Raw genomic sequence first — 21212 nt, 5'->3', positions numbered from 1 at the left:
TTTTGTTCATTGTTCACTTTGAAAAATATTTTTCCCAATATAAATACCACATATTTATTGTAGAAAATAGACAGAAACCCATAAAGGTAAAGAAGAAAATTAATAATCACGAATAATTCCATCACATAGAGATAATCACCGAATGTTTTGCTGTGTTTTGTAATCTGTCTTTCCTCTTCCCCCACGTTAGAATTTATACAGAATTTATCTGATATTGTGTGTATGTATTGGTAGCCTGTTTTTTGTTTTTTGGCGCAAAATGGTGGTTTTATTAAAGCACAGGGTCAGGACCTGTGGGCAGAAAAAGCTGCTGCCCCAGGGTCGTGAGGGGTGCAGATTATATACTCGAGAGTTGGGGGAGGTAAGGAAAAGGGAGGTTTTCAAAAAGAACCTTCATATGCTAAAGAGGACCTAGGAGACATGGAGGCCTTGCCATTGTCAAGTTAAGGTGGTTTTTCCCTCTAATAATGATGCTGGAAAAGTCATTAAGAAAAGCCAATGAATAGAAAGGAGAACTGGGTAGGGTTAGGCCAACATTTCCTTCCTTTGAGGAAGGGGGATTGATGACACCTTTCTCTAGAAGCCTCTCACCTGAGACTTAAGACCTGTGGCCGAGCTATTTGCTTTTAACTGGCCAACAGGTGCCCGGTTTTGCTGTTTATGAGAAGAGGTCATCTAAGGGAGAGACGTCTCCCCGGAAGGAAAAGAAAAAGTGTCTGCTTTTACCCTTCGGGGATAGCGTTCACGGGTTTTGGCACCAAAATGATGCGGGGAGCGATGTTCTTGTCTCACGGAGTCGAAGAATGAATCTCGCGGACAAAGGAGAGTGAGTAAAGCTGATGTAGGAAAGACGTTAGGGTTTGAAGCCGATGGCCAAGAAGCAAGTCTTGAGACGTCTTGGGGGCAAAATGGTGGTTTTATTAAAGCACAGGGCCCCTGGGTGGCTCAGTCAGTTAAGCCTCTGCCTTTAGGGGCGCCTGGGTGGCTCAGTCGTTAAGCAGCTGCCTTCGGCTCAGGTCATGATCCCAGGGTCCTGGGATCGAGCCCCGCATCGGGCTCCCTGCTCCGCGGGAAGCCTGCTTCTCCCTCTCCCACTCCCCCTGCTTGTGTTCCCTCTCTAGCCCTGCTTCTCTCTGTCAAATAAATAAATAAAATCTTAAAAACAACAACAACAACAAAAAAACAAAACCCCAGGGCCAGGACCCATGGGCAGAAAGAGCTGCTGCCCCCCGGGTAGTGAAGGGTGGCTGATTATATACTATGGGGTTGGGTGAGGTAAGGAAAAGGGAGGTTTCAAAAGGATTTTCATATGTTAAAGAAGACTCATATGAACATTTTCATATGTTAAAGAAGAAATACCAGAGGCCTTGCCATTGTCAAGTTAAGGTTGCTTTTCCCTCTGGCAAGACATTAACATGAAGATAGTTGGGAGCTTCCTGGAGGAACATTACACTCTGCCCACTTCCAAATATCTGTCCATGGGCTGCAGGTTATAAGAACATTCAATTTTATCTAGATTTCCTTCTGGAAGCTAGGTTATTGATAGAAATGCTTTGTTCTTGTAGATTGCCAAGACATTTGTAAATGAGGGAGTCTCCTGTCTTGCAGGATTGTGATCTCTACAAGTTAACTATTTGTTTTTCCTTTCCTGAGCTTTAGGGCAGCCAAGGAGTGCCTGAGGAAGGTCACATAGATCCCATGGTGGGGGTGGGGGTGGGGGTTGTGGAGTGTCAGCTTCTGCTTTGTCCTCAGCTTGCCTTCTGTTCCCTCATCAAAGCGATAGTTTGATTAAGTGAAGATACAGAAAAAGCTCTCGGGAGTGAGAGGGGTCCAGACAGGGTTGCCACTGAGGGCTTTTAGGGATGGTCTTTTATTGAAAGCTAACCGGGGAACTTAAATCCTTTTAACATCTCCATTGATACCACCATAGAGCAAGGACTAGTGATAATAACCTTCAATGGCTTACTTTTTAGGGTCTGGTAATTTTCTTGGTCACAAGTAGCTGTTATAACAAGACCCCGCCTCTGACACCTAGTACAGGATGGTCTGGTTTGTTCCCTTATCTCGGGTTTCCTTTCGTCTCCTGAATTTTTTAATTTTGTGAGCCTGATCCAATGGCCCCCTACCTACCTCTCCCTCCCTATTAGTGAGCCTGATCCAATGGCCCCCTACCTACCTCTCCCTACCTAGCCCCGCCTGTCCCTTACTCAGTAAGGTGTTAACATTAAGACAATTGGGAGCTTCCATGAGGAATGTCACGCACATCCCACCCTGGAGTGGGGGGGAGGGGGGATGGTTGGCAGGGTGTCATCTTGTACTTTGTCCTCAGCTTGCCTTCTGCTCCCTCATCATTCCCCCCCTGGAACAATTTTGACCCATAAATCTTTAAGGTTGTTGAAGGTGGAGGTCTCATCATCTGTAACGTCTTCCTGCTGGATAGGGGCGTGGAGATGTCCCTACCTATGGGTCAAATTGGTTAGTTGGGGAAAGTACAGCGGGGCTACAAAAGGGGGAGGCAGCTGAATCCAACACAGACAACACCGATGAACCTTCTAGCATAGAAAGGATCATGTGTCAGCTGGAGGCTATGGTAGTGAAGGAGCCGTGGCACTAGGCAAGGAGACACAGGGAATAACAGTAAAATAAGGTTAATATTATAATGAGAAAGAGAAGTCAGAATAAAAGACCTCTGACAGTTGACCTTTGATAATTTTCCTCCAGTCCAGGAGTTTAAGGCAGTCACTAAAGGAAAGAGAGATCCTTTAAAGCGCCAATTTGAGTAGTCATGTCCGTTAGAAATCCAGAAGTATATTGGTGGTAATCTGGAATGTATACACAGCATTCTATTTTTATGATAGCTCACGTTCTACCTTGTGCAACAGTTAAGACATCGAATGCCTTTTTATTTTGTAGAACCGCTTCACGCATTTGTATTACTTTAGTATTTAATAGAGAAATGCTATTTTGATTGTCATTTAGGGCTTTGATCATGTACCTGTTAAGAGTTTCCATGTGCCAAAAAACATCCTCCAGTCTCAAAGAGGGAACAAAGATGGATGCTAGGTGGTCATACCAATGTAACACAAAACGTGTCCGCCCTTGTTTTAAATTTGGAAGGTTGGCTTTGTTGGTAGTGGCTTTAATGATGCGTCCATCTTTTTATATACACGTTCTGTCCATCTCCAGGTCTTACAATTTTCTTCTCCAACATTGTTTAGTGATATGCAGTTGGCTCATACAAATGTCCTTAGTTAAGTATTCTCTTATTTTAGACATTCTTTACAAATTTTCATTCCTTTTTCTGTGTTTACGATACTGTTGTTACATTGTTTCACCATCCTGGCAATACATGTTTCATGACATAAATAATTGTTTGTGTGCCATTTTTTTCCCCTTTAGGTTTGTATCTCTGTCATACAAGCTGATATTTAGAAAGCCAGAAAACCAGATAATTCTATGGGACTTTTTGGAAGCCTTGTCAGATTAGTCATGTCCTTCCCTTCAGCTCTTCCCTTCACATTTTTCTTCCCAATCACTTTGAACTCTTTTAGATGGTTCCTCTGGTTTTTATATCTATTTCGTGTTTAATAACTATGTTTATGTCGCTACACGTTGACTTTTCTTTTTTTTTTTTTTTAAAGATTTTGTTTATTTATTTGAGAGAGGGAGAAACAGCATGAGAGGGGAGAGGGTCAGAGGGAGAAGCAGGCTCCCCACTGAGCAGGGAGCCCGATGTGGGACTCGATCCCAGGACCCTGGGATCATGACCTGAGCCGAAGGCAGTCGCCCAACCGACTGAGCCACCCAGGCGCCCTGCACGTTGACTTTTCATCTTTAGTCTGGAAGCTGGGGCTTGAGCTGGTGGTCCCACAACGCCAGGCGCCATCATATCCGCCCACTGCTATGTGCCCGTCAAACTTCTCTCATAAGTAGAAATGTGTCTAGACTTCTTTAGTATGGCTGTAAATGCTATCCACACCCATTCACTTGGAATTCTTCAATTACCCTTTCTTTCTGACATATTTTGTTTTCTTGACATGGTTTGTTACTTAGCAGGGCAACAGTGCAACGCCCAAGTATTTACATGCTCCCAAAGTAGTAATTACTGACCTCAGGATGTGTACAGAGGGAGCTGTAAAAATGTGCTCCAATATAATTTCAACTGTTATAAAATTTTAAATGTTGTAATACAGGTTTTAAAATTTTTATTACCATAAAAATTCACAATCATTAAAATCTCAAAGTACATTTTAATTATAATAAGGGGCTTAATACATAGTTCTTAATGAATGAATGGATTCCCCAGTGGTATTGCCTCCTACATTATCTGCTACCAGTGCAGAAGCAGGAGGAAAGTTGCATGCTTTTAGTTTTCCCTCTGTGCTTCAACGGTGCAAATCTGTGGGAAGGTCTCTGCTCCAGACTAGAGATGAATGGGTCTTCTGCCTCGGTTCCTTAAGTTTTCGTGATTGTGGGCAGGTGGAAGCTCAGCAGTTCTCTGGTTGGTCTGACTCAAGTACAAGAGAGATGGCCTGTGGCAGGAAGATGGGTTCTTCCTTCTCAGCCCCATTCACTGGTCATCGACTTGTCTAAAGTCTTACTCCTCACCTTTGACTATAGTATATTGGAGACTTGCCATGGATCCAAGAGAGTGGTCATATGTTTTCATCTCCTTTCATAGTTTTGTCATTCACTGGGGTAATTCACTCTGCTGGTGCACACTCTACCTGACACCCTCTCTCCCTGACTGCCACAGGGCTTTCAACTGGGATGCCTCAGCTAAGCCTTGGAGAAAGAGGTGGCGATTCAATGTCTTGGGGTTTTGAGGGGTTTTTTTTGTTTGTTAGTTTTGTTTTTTTAAGATTTTATTTGAGAGAGAGCAGGTGTGCATGCACAGACAGCGGGGAGGGGCAGAGGGAGAGGAAGAAGCAGGCTCCCTGCCCAGCAGGGAGCCCGACATGAGGCTCAACCCCAGGATGCTGGGATCATGACCTTGACCAGCTGAGCCACTCAGGTGCCCCAAGGGGTTTTGAGGTTTAACATTTTCTTCACTTGTTCCTTTTGGTGGCATGAGTATTTCAGAATGAGAGGGGTTGCCTTCTGAATGTACCTTATAAAATAGCATTTCTGCCAATTGCCCAATTCAACGGTAATAACAAGTGTAAAACGATGCAGCGTACAGATTTTAGGTCGTTCCAAGAACACGAGCCTTTGTCTTCCCTGATTGCATTTGGTGGCCCTTTGGGTCAGTACCTATTACTCTTTTTGTTCAGTGATTTTAGGTTTCATTTTTGGGGGGAGTCTTATGGTTTTGATTGTCTTTTTATAAAAGCAGTTTGCTGTCTTTGTTCTAATTTGTTTGAAGCTTTAGCAGTTCTTTTGGAGATTGTCCTTGAAGACAGGGCAGAATTGTCATAAAGTTTTCTTTTCATTCTCAAATAATTGGTTGTAAGCAGTAGTGAAGGGTCTATAGTGTTTTCCTGGGTCACTGGATGGAAGACAGACTTCCAAAAAACCTAAGTAGCAAATTACCTGGAAATAAATGAATTGGACAGATTTTTGGGAGATCTCTTTCAGAAGTGCCTATAAGTTTCTACTTAATCTTTCATAAAAGTATTTTGTTACATGTGGGTTCTTTTTAAGGAACAGATTTACAAAGCGTTCCCTTATACATCTCAGAGCACACTGCATTTTTGTCAATAGCAGGATAATACAGGGCATTCTGGTATTTTTTTTCCTGGTTTGCATTAGATGCTGCGCTTGAAACTTTTAACATTGTTGGACCTGCGTATTCTGGGCATGACATTTTAAACATTTCTTGCCTTTGACTGAAATTATTTTGCTTCTTCATTGCTGGTTTTGTCAAATATATTGTCTGGTAACAGTGACGGGAAGAAGGGAAGCAATCAAACCAAATCTACCATCCTCAGCACTTCAGGGAACTTAGGCTGAACTTCCCTGCCTCTCTCTCTTTCCAGCCGGCTCATTCTGCCCATGCCTTTTGGAACTTGAATTCAGGACCCAGCTAACAACTGTGTGCAGAGAAGGATGGGTGATTTAATAGAGTCTAGCTCAGGGTCGTCTTTGCAAAGACCGTATTTAATAAGATATTCTTTCTTTTCCGATTACTTTTATTACTGGAGCTAGAGTTTATTGAGCGCCCACTGTATGTCAGCACTGTGCTGGGCACCGCGTAGGCTTACACTGAGGCGAACTGTTGTCTCCATCCACTTTGCAAACTGAGGGGCAGAATTAGGTGTATCGCCCTTGGTCACAAAACTGGAGAGCAGCAACCCGGCACTCGGCGTGGCTTCTCTGGCGCCAGGCCTCATTTTGTTGTGCCAAGAGAACTTCCCTTCCCCTTTCCTGCTTCCTGTCAGCTCTAAGTCAAACACCCTTGCCTGTCGTGTCCATGTTTTGCAGCTCCCTGAGTTCTGATGTCCCACTTTCCATTTCTGAACAGTGTTGCCAAATTTACCCCCTCAATGAATGCAAGATACTGGAAATACACAATTAAACTTTTATGGACTTCTATTTCAGAAGCCCCATGTAGACTTCTTGTTCTTATCTAAATATGTGTTTCTTTCTTTTGAATGTGCATTTCTTGTAGGATAGCAACTTTTATTGTTTAGTTAATAGGAGACTCTCTGAATAGTTCAGCAGTGAACATTGTCACGCTTCCCAAACACAGTATTTTTGGTCAAATGAATTCAAAAAATTTGGAGACAGTCTTTAACCCGTTGGGGTCTGGAGGACATGGGCGCTGGAAGCCTTAAGAAAGAGGTGGAGGTGATCCCTCTGATCCCACAGTACAATTCCCAGTATCCTTAAACTAAAAGCTTGCAGAATACTATTAGCATGTGTTCTGACCCAAAATAATTGCTTGTGCATTATACATTAGTTTGGGACAACCTTCATTTTTTTCCTGCTAGCACATAATGCAAAATTTTCTACAGAAAGAAGAGAAACCATCTGCAATTCAAAAGCACAAAACATCCGCTCCCAGAATTTTCTATTTTCCCTACCATGTTAGATGCCAACATTTTTATATTTAAGTGGGATATTTTGTGGCAGGCTATTTGAGGACTGTGTAAATATTCTATTCCTCATCAAAGTTTCCTTCAAACTTCCGCCTTTCCAGCATCCAGGAACATAGTGCTAGCATCCCTTGGTGATTCTCATCTGAATCAATTACAGCTAGAGCGAATGCCAGATTCTAACCTTGTCATTCCTCCTGCATGTATTGGTTGGTATTCTGTTGTAAGGAAGAGCCTTTTCTTCTCCCCTCTATTCAGGTATTCATGTGTTTCTTGATATCAGCCTGCACTCATGGGTTCCTAGCTGTAGTTCTGCTGTGCAGAAACCCGGCACACCTCACCTCTGCCAGTGATCAAGGTTAATGTCATCCGTGATGGCACCAAGAGACATCATGTGCGCGTCTGATAGGATACAATGGGATGAACGTGCCATTCCCTCTGTGCTTTGCCTGCCAAAAACCTCCTTGTAAGGACATATGAGAGAAGGCCCTGAAAAGACAGAGGGACTGTTCCAAATTGGAGGGAATTAAAAAGAAAGGGTAACTACATGCCCAGGGGGATCATGGATTACCTCCTGAGCCAGGGGAAATAGCTATCACCAATACAATTGGAAAAATTAATGAAATTTGGGTATGCATGGTGGTTTCAATAAGAGTGTTTAGTGATGCTGAATTTTCTGATGCAACAACTTTCATGCATGAGAATTACCCTTATTCTTATGAAATACATACTAAAATATTACGGGTAAAGGGACATGATTCTTGTGATTCACTTTTAAGAGATTCAGAAGAGGCGCCTGGATGGCTCGGTCAGTTAAGCAGCTGACTCTAGGTTTTGGTTCAGGTCATGATCTCAAGGTCGTGGAATCGAGCCCTTCGTCAGGCTCCACGCTCAGCTCAGAGTCTACTTGGGATTCTCCCTCTCCCTCTGCCCCTCCCCCTGCTCTCGCTCATGCTTGTGCGCCCTCCCTCCCTGTCTCTCTCTCAAATAAAATCAAACTTTAAAAAGAAGAGATTCAGGAAAAATAGAGAGTGCAAAAAATAGGGGCAAAGCATAAATTGGCAAATTTGGGTAAAGGGCAAAGTATTAAGTTTCTTAGGATTGCTATAATAAAGTACCACAAACTAAAGGGCTTAAAGCAACAGAAATTTATTGTCTCATAGTTCTGGAGGCCAGGAGTCTGAACAAGGTGTCAGCAGGGCCACAGGGCTCTGCAGCCTCTAGAAGAGTCTCCTTCCTTATCTCGTCCAGGTCCTCGGGCCACCTGGTATTCCTCTGTTGGTGGCTGCATGGCTACCTCTGTCTCCATGTGGCCACCCTCCCGCCACGCGTGTGTCCCCAGGGCTCCTCATCTTATCTTTCCTAATTACACCTGCACCCATCCTGTTTCCAAATGAGGAAACATTCACAGCGACTAGGGATCAGGACTTCAGTGTTTCCTTTTTGGGGGGGGGGGGGGCGGAATGCAGTTCAACCCCTAACTGGAGCTCTTTGTACTGCTCTTGCAACTTTAACGGAACTTGAAATTATATCAGAATAGAGTTACCAGAAAGTGTTAGCCTGTAAAAAGTGGCATTTGCTTATTAAGATGCCATCGGCTGCCTCTCATTAAATTTCCAGTATTAATGTGTTAGAGAATTATTATGAATGAAAGCCTTGGCAGGTATATTCACGGACAACAAATTTTTACATAAAGCAACCAATACAAGGTTTATTTACAGGAAAGGTGCACTTATGGGTTCATATGTCATCTAATAGGCAGTAAGTAAGTTTCCTATCTGGCGGGTGGGGGCGTGATATATTTGAGTTCTGTTTCCAATACCAAGGAACATAGGTTAGGACAGGCTGGAGTTTGGGTGACCTTCCTTAGAGAAAATGTGCTCGGGGCTCCCCATAGAAACTGTGCAGTCCTCAACCGAAGGAAGTATTTGAGGAGTGGGATTTTGCGTAGATAACATTGATTACTTTCATTTCCCTGATGAAAACCAATCACGATGTGATTGATTGTCTTGAGGCCAAACTGAAGGACTTGCCTCAAGAGTTGTATTGCTCAAGGATGACGTTTTGGTTGAGTTGTTCTCGCTAATGCCAGTTTTTCTTAATGCGCAACTTCTTTGAGTAAGACAAAGAGTAATGATGACTGTCAGTGTAAGAAATTTGACATCTGGTGATCAGGTGTAGGAATGTAGAACTAGGAAGGTGTTTTGCACGCATACACACCTGTGCACGCACACACACTCCTCCCAGGGCTTAGTGTGCTCACGGGCGCTGGATATAAACGGGAAACTATGTGGGCCTACCATTTATTCTCACTCACTATCCTTTTTACACAGCCAGTTCCTAAGCCATCTGCTTTTATAAAGTACAACATTAGTTATTATAAAATACTGTTTAAGCTTTGGAAAACACGTCCTGATGGCTTAGACAGTTGTTCTTTTCAATAGAGTAGGTGCGACCTCGGATACGCTTTGTCCTGTGTTTGAAAATCTAGCCTAAAGCCCTCACCTCATCCTGCTTCTCAGGCCCTTGAACGAAACAGTGGTGTGCACCGTGGAATGCACACACCGACACATGGGGAAATTAAAGTTTATGTTTGCTGTTGGTGCCCACGTTCTGTACTGAAAATAGTGAGCCCTGCATCCACGGAAACACTGTAGTTAATATGTGGCACAGTTCAGGAGCACTTTGCCCCGGCTTTGATACTCAGCACTGAAAAACCATTTAGTGGACTCTTAGCATCCGTGGAATGAAATTTGAAATGTGAAAAGAATTTTATTTTTAAAAAAACGTATTTAAGAATATCATGTCTGGAAGAGAAAAAGTATTTTATTTTATTTTATTTTTTTTAAAGATTTTATTTATTTATTTGAGAGAGAGAAACAGCATGAGAAGGGAGAGGGTCAGAGGGAGAAGCAGGCTCCCCAGTGAGCCGGGAGCCTGACGTGGGACTCGATCCCAGGACTCCGGGATCATGACCTGAGCCGAAGGCAGTTGCTTAACCAACTGAGCCACCCAGGCGCCCCGAGAAAAAGTATTTTAGAATACATATATGTTTTCAAATTTCATATTAAAAAGGGACAATGTCAAGGGGATATTTTTATTGAATGTTTTATTGGCTCTCACTTTGTAAACTCGAGAAAATTCATTTTATGTTACTGAGTGGCTCAAAGTATTTAAAAAAATAAGTACTGGCACAGTATGTTATGAATGTTACTAATTCCCAACCCCGTGGGCCGTTTCCTTTCTGTACGCTGGAAGTTAGACCACCCTGATGGTATTAAGGCAGGTCTCTGACATTTTGAGAAGTCTTTCCAAGTCCTCAGCCCCTCAGTTCCGGTGGGATCTGTTAACAACTAAAATTCACACTAACACTTGAGCCAGTCACACTAAGAATGATAACCAGTCATGAATCTTATCAATGGTGGTTTTTTTCCATTTTTGTTTTCTTAGTAGATGTACAATTTCAGAAGTATAATTCCAGATATACAGCTTCTGAGGGGATCCTTGAAGACCAGTGTTCTTACCGCACGCAGTTCAGCTTGTTCAGGGACCTCTCCCAAGACCAGACGGTCAGGGTGGAGGTGGTCCAGCACCAGGACACCCACAGATGGGGTGCTCTCACCCTGTCCAGTGAGGAAAGAAAGAAGAGAGGGAGAAGAAGGGGAGAGGGAGATGGAGGGAGGGAAGGAGGAATGGAGGGAGGGAGGGAGGGAGGAAAGAAGGAAGGAAAGGAACATTCACAAATATCCATGTGAAGGAGCAAAGTCAGGAAATGTAAGTATGCATACAGTGGTTTTGTAATTTTATTTGTGCACCCTTAAAAATAAAAGGGAATTTAGTTAAAAATTATGAAAATTATATTTCTCTGCTTTAATTTTTAATAATTAGTCTAAGTTCAGTTTTTGCCTTTTTGGTTTTTTTTTTTTTTTTTTTCTCCCAGTAAACCTTTTTTAGTTCCCAGCATGGGCCAGGCACCATAGCTGGGGCGGGTGGGGGCCACTATAAGGGGAGATAAGCTGTGATCTTTTGATGAGGGAAGTTTCTCACCCCCAGGGAAGACTAACTTCTGTAGGGGGAGACCACCTGGGAATTGAGCAGCGCAGACTGGTGAGTGATGAATGGGTTGGAATTGCAGTGAATGAGCCCAGCTAAAATACTGAGCTGCAGGTGTCAGCTTGAGACTTGCTTTGTAAGAGCCTCATTACTTCTTACAGAGTAGAAAGAGTTCTCTCCAGGTGCACCATCCCCCTCAGCACCGAGTTGCCCTCCTATTTCTTTTTGTTGTTATTGATAATACCTGACTCTTAGTTATATTCACTGTTGCCTTGTATCCAGATGTTTGGCAGAGATAAGATTCTAGCCGGACGTTTATGCACTGGGGAAAAAAGAGAATGACTTGATTGACTTCCGCTCATGAGTACGGAAATGGACAATGACACCCTACGGTTCTCTCTTTAACAATTGGTACTTGAGTAGGTATGCAAAATCTTACCCTCCTGGTTGGACACTAAAGGAGAGGACTCATTAGCAAAGTCTGCTTAACAATACTGCCTCAAGTGATTTCCTTTCAAACTCTGAATACCTAAAAAAATTAAATGCACAAAGAAGATCCTTTGAAGTCTTAAGGACCTTAAACTTACACGTTTCCTTAGCTAAGTGAGAATCTGCATTATAGAACTTAATTTGTTCAAATACAGCAGTATCTTTGTATAATTATAGAAAATCGAATGTGCTGCACTCTGGGTGGTGAGGTGAGCGGCATAGTTCTTTGCAGGGCAGATAGCAAGATACAGAAGATTTTGCCACTTGGATCTACTTTTAGTTTTGTCTTCACAGGATATTTAGAGCAGTCCTATGGAAATGCTGTGTGGAGTCCGTAAGGTATAGGAAAGCTGTTTGTTTAATACAGGTATAGAATAACAGAAGGCAAAATCCCCCGTTTTAGTGTATAAGATTATGAATGTCACACACCTTTTCATGAAACCTTAGGGATTCGGAGAGTATATAAACTTCAGTAACATTGCAGCACAGAATTGTATTCAGTAAAGAGAATAGGGGAAGACTTTCATTGTCTTGACCTGAGTTCAGTGACTCGTGATTGGGAGGTGAACGGGGAGTCTTGGTCAATGGGTACGTTTTTATGCCATGCCCTTGGAGAAGAGATGCAAACCATGCCTGATAAATATTATGGGGCTCATTAAAGATTTATGTGAGCAAATTTTTTTCCCAAAGGGAAAATACATCTGTCATTGTATTTAAGCGGGAATGGGCGGCGGGGTGGGGCATGCACCCTCAGAGGTGCTTGATGAAGGGTGCTTCATCAAGGAGGAAGCTAAACAATGTGTCATGGCCATATTTAATGTACTTCATCCATTACAGATTGTGCTTTTTTCAGAAAATAGTTTCTGGAAAGAGGGGGAAAAAAAAAAAAGACAAACAGCCAGAAGTCATTAGTCCAAGCCTTTATTCAAACATAGTAGTGTGAGAATAGCTCTCAAATGACTTTCTGCGGAAGAGGTGCTTGAAGAGCTTATAGGATAGTTTGGGGAAGATGGGTCGAAGTTCATAGAAAAGTTCTCCATGGAGACTCTCCGAAGGCATGGGGAGTTTCTACTGTGTTAGAAACAAGACACAGAGGTGCGGTTGGCTCCTCAGTCATGGGCTGGATATTTGGGGTTTAGCGAGAGGGGTGGAGAGAAGTGGTCAGGGCTAAGGTCTTGCAAAGGTCAGTTGAACGTTTTTAGCCTATTGGAGTTTCTCACGAAGTAATTATTGCATTTGTCTTGCGACGTAATTACAGTTTCCTACAGGATTCTCCAGGGTTGTATCTAATACAGACTTTTCTGGACCTGTTTCTCCGCTAACACAGAAGTGAAAGTTTTGATCTGCTTTCTTTGCTAACAGTATACATCATTTTTTGTTTGTTCTTTTTCATTTACAGGCTGGAGCCAACGTCCTTCTCCAGGATGTTAATGGAAATATCCCATTGGATTATGCTGTAGAGGGGACAGAATCCAGTTCTATCCTGTTGACTTATCTGGATGAAAATGGTAGGCGGATGCTTTGAAAAACTGTACAAAGATTTAAAGACAGCATGGTAGAATTACAAGTGCATACTTATTTTTTAGGCATGCTTACATGATTGCAGATGGATGTGCTTTCCCTAGATTGGATAACGTGAAGTCTGTCTTTTTCTATAACATTTCATTGTTCCCACCACGGTGCATTGTTGATTCAGTCAATGCCGTTTTGCAGGGCAGCAGAAATCGAGAGGCTAGAAATGAAGGAACATTTTAACAAGCATCTGAACTCCGTAATCAGTGGCACTGGGTTTGTAATTATAATCTATTCTCCACTGGGAGGGCAAGGGAAGTGAACCCGCACAACTGAATTTTGAGTTGATGAGAGCCAGGTCATCTGAAGTGTGTTGTCCTTGCAAGAAGAACACGCCCGTAAGTAAGTGAGGGCTTAAGTCAAGGGCAAGCTGCACAGCATCCCAGCACCCGCTCTTGGTGACACTTGGAAACACCAGTGTTGAAAGCAGGCTCCTGGGTCACGGTGCTAGCCTGAAGAGATGCGCCCCAGCTCCCAGCTATATCTCCTGACAAAGAGTGTTTAATTGCACAGACCAAACATATAATTTCATGAGTAAGTTCAGCACTGGCAAAGTGGGAGGTATCTGCAATCCTGAGCCCAACATGGTATTAATCTGAAGAAGTCTGCCACTTTTTTTTTCCTTTCCGTTTAGGTATACATAACAACAAAGAAACTCCAATCCCTTCAAGTATGATCTTTTGTCAGACAAAAAGTTTAAAAATTTTAAGAGCCACACAGCGCTTCTGACTCTGGCCTTCTTGCTTCTAAGAAAAGCCCTCACATCTGCCTCTTTGTTCCCTGCGCTCTTTGCCTCCTCCAGATCCCTTGTATCAAAAGGTTTATTCTGAGGATGGCTTAGAATAATAATAATTAGTACTTAACAGCCACCGAGTTCTTAAAAAAAATTATCTCATTAATTCTGAAAGCGGGGTACCATTATCTTCATTAGGGACAATGTGAGCCGGGCTGTCCCACCGAAGGTCACAGAGTCTCCAGGCTGGGGTGACAGAGACAGCGTGGGGGAAGGCGTGTGGCTCCCTACTCTTCTCCTCACTCCATGTACCTGCCCCTTACGTGAGGGTCACACTCAGATCTTTTATCCTCTTGTCAGTGGTGACTCCTTGGGGACAGATTCCATCACTTCTAAGGGGAGGGAAGCCTGACGTCATGCACATCCCCGGCTGCAAAATTCATTGTTTGGACCTTTGCAAAACTTGGACTGGAGGTGCCCACTTCTGAGTTTGCACGCGGAACTCAGTTGTGTAGTATTAGCTGACTGAATTCTATTTAACACCTTTCTGCTCTTCTTCTTCTGAGTTTCTTGTAGCCACAGTGGTAAATATTTCTCTTTGAAAATTAAAATCAAGTATCTTTATTTGCAAAAGAACTCAACTGACTGATAAACCTTTTCAACTCATCCAAGGATTTTGTTTGATAAGAAATTTTAGTATTTGCAAAAGCAGTATTATCTACCCTCTATAAAGAAAAATAAGTGTATTCCTTTGGGAGGTTGATTTAATTTTTTTATTTTTCATTTTTGTAGAGAGAGCTCGAGCAGGGGTGGGGGAATCAAAGGGGGGGAGAGAGAGAGAGAGAGAGAGAATCCCCAAGCAGACTCCCCGCTGAGCACAGAGCCCTGACAGAGGGCTCGATCCCACAGCCCCGGAACCACGACCCCAGCTGAAAACAAGAGCCAGATGCCAACCAGCTGAGTCACCCGGGCGCCCATGAGGTTGATTTTCAATGTGATTAAGGGAGAAGAAAGAGGGGGAGGCATTGACTCTGAATGGTTAGGAGAAAATCTGTCATGACGCTGGCTGTCACAATCAGTTTGTTAACATGCATGTTTGCTGGAACAAATTCAATTTAGTATCTCCTCAGTTTTTAATTCTGTTTTTCATTTGTCCCTGCCTCCCACCCATCTGCCCCTCCCTCGGGTCATTCAGTCTGCTCCCCGTCCCTGCCGGGGTCCCTCCTCCGTGTCTGTATCAGCTGCCACGCTTGCCGGGAATACTGTCTCATTCGATTTATTCTCTGGCCCCCTCGTCGGTGTGCTTTTAGAGTTATCTGCTATGACAGCGTGGGCTGATAGCCTCAGAAATTTCTAATATCCCACGACAAGATTGTCATTACTATTTGGCTCTTGGTGTTTCCGCACTGCATTCTTAATAGCTGGGTGTTTGCAAGTCCTTGCATTTTCTGTGCGCTTCCTACAGTTTCCACACCGAGTACTTATCACGCTGTCCCATCAGGATGCATGTGGCAGGAGGCAGGCAAGGTCGGGAGCAAGCTGATTATGTGGAAAATCGCCGGTCACAAGTTCTAATTGTACTGTCGCCGCCGACACACACTGTCCATCCCGGCACAGCAGTTAACCTCAGCTCACCGCCTGAGCTCCCCAGAGCGCCGACTGAGCACACGATGCATCTTGGCTCTGCCGCGCGAGGGGAACCCACTGGCTTTCGCAGAAAGCAATGGATTTATCAAATGATCCCGCAAGGGAAGAAAGCGCCACAGGGGGAGCACAGGGTGGTCCGGGACGGACGCACGGCTCGGGGAAGAATATCTGCTTTCCGCTCTGCTCCCTGTGTTTCATCACCCAGCTCCCTCTCTTCCTTCCATGGACATCCATCCTTTTAGGAGAAGTCGATCCCATTTATTCTCCTGAGCTCCTGGTCTCCCCTGCTGCGCCCACGGAAGTTCAGCTTCTTCCGCTGCTGGAAGTGTCCCTGCAGGGATGGCCATTGCCTCCTTGGCTGTCTGTGGGCGGATCACCCTTCTGTTCTGTGCTCACTCGTCTCCCTGTGACCCCCATCCCACTGTTCTGTGCGACCTCGTTCACCTGCAATGATCGTTTGTACTCTTCTCCATTCTCTTTGAGCTTTCACTTAGTCTCCTTTGGAGACTTGCACATGCAGACGCCAAAATATGGACGACTGCCAGAGCTATTGTCTTTGTGTATCTTCTTCCAGCCCACTGCATGCTATTTCGGGCTTACCTCACCCCATTCCTTGTGTGGTGACCACCTGCCTGCCCCCAGGAATACTCCTGCAGCTTAGATATCTCTGAAGACCTTCTGCTCTGCGATGTGCAATTTTTAATAAAGTTAAGGTATCAGACTATTTGAAATGACACGCCCAACGTGGAAATTACCATTCTCCTCGTGTGCCTTATTCATATTCTGTTGTACCCTTTAGCCAGGAATCCGACCATCTGAATGTCACTTCTCTTTTCTAAATCTCTCACATTGAATTGTCACCAAATTTCATAGATTCTGCTTCCCTGACATCCCTCTGCTCTGTCCCCATCCCTCACTGATTGTGCGGTTGCTGCCTTAGTTAAAACGCTGGGTTGTCTATTTTTGGAACAGCCTCGGAAACTGGCTCAGCCCGCCGAATCTTCACAAGACTCCCAGATTCATCAGTGCACAGTGCCCTCGTGTATTTCTTCTGCATAATAAAGTCCATTCAAAATGCTGTCCCTGCACCACTGTCTTGGGAATCACTCACTGTTAGTGTGGCAGTGTGTTCCAGGGTGCCTGGGACAGTCCCACGTGATGCTTCTGGTCAGGATCGAGGGGAAGCGATCGGGGGCAGGGCTGAAACGCCCTTTTGTCTTGAACATGTTTATTTTTCTTTGCTAGAACCAGCTTCCTTTTGTTGCCTGCCCAGAGCAGCCTTCGATTGTTGGATTTAGCAAGCTTAGGAAGCTTCCTATGGAGACAAAACGTAGAGTTGGGACTTCTAGGAGCTGAGAGAGTGCCGTGCCTCCATCAAGGGGCCGGTCGCGTGGGCGCGGTGGTACAGTATTACCTGAGCTAGCAGCGCCGAGTCCCCACCCTCCCCCCAGCCCCCCCCAGGGAAGAAGGGGTAATGGAGAAGAGGAAACATGGAATTGTTACAAAAACAATGTTATCATAAGAGGGACAGTTAGGGAGATTAGTTACCATAGGGTTTGGACTGACTTGAGGTGTTACTGCGATTTCAGTTCTGCACATGCACCTCCTGATGGTATCAAATGTAATCAGGCAATAGTAATTAGTAGCATGTGGAATCACTTGTGAATTTCAGGCAAATGATGTTTTTCTTATTTCCTAAATGAAAAGAAATTACCAAATTCCTGTCAAAATGATAAGTCTAATCAGGACTTCTATTAATGGTTTTCAGAAACCAGGATGAAAATAAAACTTAATTTCTTCGGGGGAAAAAAAAAAGACAGGCTTGGCCAATTGCCCATTACAAAATAGTCTTATTATGCCCATAGTAAGTCTTGGCTGTTTTTCTCCTGGAGCAGCTTAATAAGTTTGCTTGACCAAGAAAAGAAGGGATTTCTGTTTTGTTGTCTTACTGAAAACAGACTTACGCTTTTTTCCTGAACATATAATGAAAATCTGAAATCACATTTTACTTGGTATCATATTTGGTTCAAAATTAAGTTTTAAAATAATAAGATACAAGGTCATAATATTCCCCTCTGATTCCTTCACAACAATGGCTAAAATAGATTGCTTTCTCATGACACATCGTAAGTGAGCTGAAATGAGTGATCTCTAATGTGTTTTTAATTTGTCTTTTATCTTTGAGCCCTGTTCTATCATTCAGTTTTAACCATGTGTTTAAGTAATTCTGTGAAAGATACATACCACTCCCATAAACACTGCCACATTATAAAAGTTAGAATAATGTAACCATCAGATTCTTCTGCTGCTTCCAACTGTGCAAAATTGAACACTGACATTTGAGAAATAATATTTTCCAAAATTAACTCACATGTTCAATTCCATCATCCTAAAAATAAGAAGAGAGTGATAGTTTTAGTTGGTTCTTAACAAACCTCAAAGCAACTCTTAGGGGAAATCTGTTCGTTCTTCCAACATGGCATGTGGAGATTCCAAAGCTGGTCACTGGTGCCCCTTCATGTCTCTACTAACATGGGTTTACTTTGGACAGAGTATTTGAAACAGCCCACATTATTCAAATAGTGCATTTGGCTTTATTTTGTTTGCTTCTTGCCTGCCTCTTTATGACAAGAGGCATAATGAATGTCATGTAAGCCCTGAAGCGGGGAAGCTGAGTACGAATGAGAGCTCCCATCTATTGAGTGCTGGCCACAAGCCAAACATGGGGCGGGGTGCTTTCTGTGTTGTTTGTAACTCATCCTCATAACAACTAGTGAAACAAACATTATCAGTCCCATTTTGCAGCTGGAGAAAGTGAGGCCAAGGATAAGTTACCTTCTCCCATTGGCACTAGAAATAGGTACAAGACGCAGCACTAAAACCCAGGCAGGCTGACCCCTGAGGCCATGCTCTGATGTTCAGCCAGGCTCCGGGAGAGAGTTGTGCCACAAGGCAGAGGTGCTGGGCTCTGAGGGGAAAATGAGGGCAGATATGCAACAGGCTGGATGCTCTCTGCCCCATGGACAGATCCTAGAAATAGTGTCTGTAGCTTCTTCGCTCCTTTGGGATATATATTATTATCGGAGTGAGGGCAGATGTGGGAGATCCGACAGGTTAAGTTCCTTTCCCAGAGTTGCCCCGGAGGAGGTCAGCCACAGACTGGCATGACCAGGGGAACTGCTCCTGATGGCCTTGGTGCTCTGGTCCCCTGCATCCTGCCCACCTCCACATTTGCTGCAAGGACTCAGTCAGATGGGAGAGGGAGAGAGTGCTGGTTCATAGCAGCCACTGGGTGAGAGGCAGATGTTAATGGTCACTATAATCATCATCATCATGATCATGATTACTTTCCCTGACAATAAGGTGGATTATTTCCCCTTAGTAAACACCTGTTATGTCCAGGAACCAAAGCTGGGAACGGCATGCATAAATGTGAAGGTATGAGCTACCGCAGAGATTCACGACCGTGAAAGCTCAGGTTAAAATGAAGGCCGTGAAGACGAATGGACGGGCGGTGAGCAGACCTGAGTTCTCCGTGGCCGCATACCCCACTCCTCAGTCAAGTTGGACAGCCAGTTCTTCACTCCGCTTTAGTTGATTCCTCTTTATTAACACAAAGAGTCATGAAATGCTTGATTGGAGAATCTCTTTAAATGTGTTTTGAAAGCTTTTGAGATAGATGGGAACGTTGTGAAAATAGCACAGGGAGATTCCATATACGCTTCACCCGGTTTCCCACATCACCAATCTACACGGCCTCACTATGTCGATCCAAACTACGGAGTTAGCGTGGGTACAATACTATTCACCAAACTATAGATTTATTCAGATTTTTCCAGTTTTCCCACCATAGGCAGTTTTCTGTTCCAGGATACCACATTGCTTTTGGAAGCAACTCTTTTGGCCAGGAAATGATAGAGAACAAAAACTATATTTTATAACTCACTTCAGTTCAATTCAAACTGTTGAAAATACTTTGGGCAGTGTCCATTGATGATTTATATACTAAACCAGAGATGCAATGAGAGCCTGCCATGGATGGACAAGGCATCATATCGCATCTTTGGGATATAATAAGAGGAAAATTACTGAAGACTGTATTCTAGCTGAAAATAGAATGCATGCCGAGAAAAACAATTATACAGACTCCGAGTGAGAATTCAAAGTGGAAGAGGGGCTTCAAAGAGGAACGCGTTGAAAGAACAGTAAGATAAAGCTAAGGGTTGACCCCCAAGCGGCTGAGAAGCATCTCTGCCTTCTGATTGAAAGGCTGTTTTCCTCCTAGGAGTGGATCTGACCTCACTGCGCCAGATGAAGCTTCAGAGACCATTGAGCATGCTAACGGATGTCAAGCACTTCTTATCAGATGGTGGAAATGTCGATGAGAAAAATGATGAAGGGGTAACTCTGGTAAGTTTATGTAACTGACTCCAAAATATTGCTTAAATAGAGAATTCCAGTTGATTTCTACTGCATAGAATTGGGTACAATTAACTTGTAAAAATGTCTTTTTTTTCTGATCGTAAAAGTACTACATATTTATTGTAAAAATCTTGGAAACACCTAAGTATGCAAAAGGAAACTAGAAATCATGTATGTCACCACTCAGAGAAAACCAGGGGTTCTAGGATGATATATTTTCTTCAGGACTTCCTTCCATGTATGTTTAAAAATTGAGAATAATTTTTATGCATTACTTTGTCAGTGTGATATCTGAACTGGAATTTATAGGATAATGTTTTCATTTTAATTTAAGAAAAACAATTTATGGGTTACTCTGGTGAATGAATTTCGAAATCCAAGCAAAATCATGTCATTACTTTTTTTATAGCTATCAGGCACAGTTGCAGTGATGTAAAAACAGTACCATTAAATTGGATTAATTCTAATATAAGCATAATGTCTAATCATGAAAATAAGAAACATTTGGACTATTGACCCATAAAATGTACTTGAACTGGGCATGCTGGTGTTAAAGTTAATTGCTGTGGAACTAAATGTGTTGAAGCTCAGGGAAGAAAATTGAGAGAAATTAAACCAGCAGACGGGACTATGATGCTTGAAGCATGGGGTGCATAGAAGTGTCAGTTTCTACCACGGAAAAAATAAGGTGTGAGGTTGAGTACAGTGATGAGAGAAGTGACTTGTCTAAATGGATAAAAGTGGTGTGAGACCTGATTCAATTTTAGACTTATTAAATGCAAATCAAGCACTTTGAGACCTCTAGGTAGAATACCCTTCCTAGATACTGATTTTGGACTTTGGAATATAAATTTCAAAAGACTATCAAAAAAACTTAATGCCAAGTTATGAGCAAAGAAAACAAAGTATGTTTAGAATTTATTGAAAAATCACACATTCAAATGGAAAAATATTCTAATTACTCTATCGAGGAGCTATTAATTAACCACCTCCTGTGAACAAAATAATAATGAACAAAACCACAAAAATCCTTTTTTTGTGGGCTCACATTTCATTGGGGAAGGTACATAATATGCAATATAAATGAGCTAAATATATAGCATATTAATAATGATAAATGCAAAGGAGAAAATAATAAAACAAGACAGGGAGGTGCTGAGTGTGTTGTTGACATTTGGGAGGCACACAGGTAAGGTCCCACTGACCAGGAATTTTGAGTAATGATCTGAGAGAGGTCTGCACACACCACAGGTGTGCAC

At 43.1% G+C, this 21212-nt stretch overlaps 1 protein-coding gene across 1 annotated transcript in view; it reads left to right on the top strand.

The window, feature by feature from the left end:
* The window catches only part of MYO16 (myosin XVI), a 475554-nt gene that overhangs the window by 99555 nt on the left and 354787 nt on the right, over nucleotides 1-21212 (top strand). Inside the window, exons 5-6 of the mRNA XM_027590435.2 lie at nucleotides 12979-13087; nucleotides 19817-19941. Of these exons, the coding sequence (XP_027446236.2) occupies nucleotides 12979-13087; nucleotides 19817-19941 (234 nt within the window). The remainder of the gene's footprint in view (nucleotides 1-12978; nucleotides 13088-19816; nucleotides 19942-21212) is intronic.

Source organism: Zalophus californianus, chromosome 3 (assembly GCF_009762305.2).
Source record: "Zalophus californianus isolate mZalCal1 chromosome 3, mZalCal1.pri.v2, whole genome shotgun sequence".
In the NCBI taxonomy this organism is placed as follows: domain Eukaryota; kingdom Metazoa; phylum Chordata; class Mammalia; order Carnivora; family Otariidae; genus Zalophus; species Zalophus californianus.
Note: the sequence above shows the minus strand (reverse complement) of the source record. Positions and strands in the feature narration are given on the sequence as shown.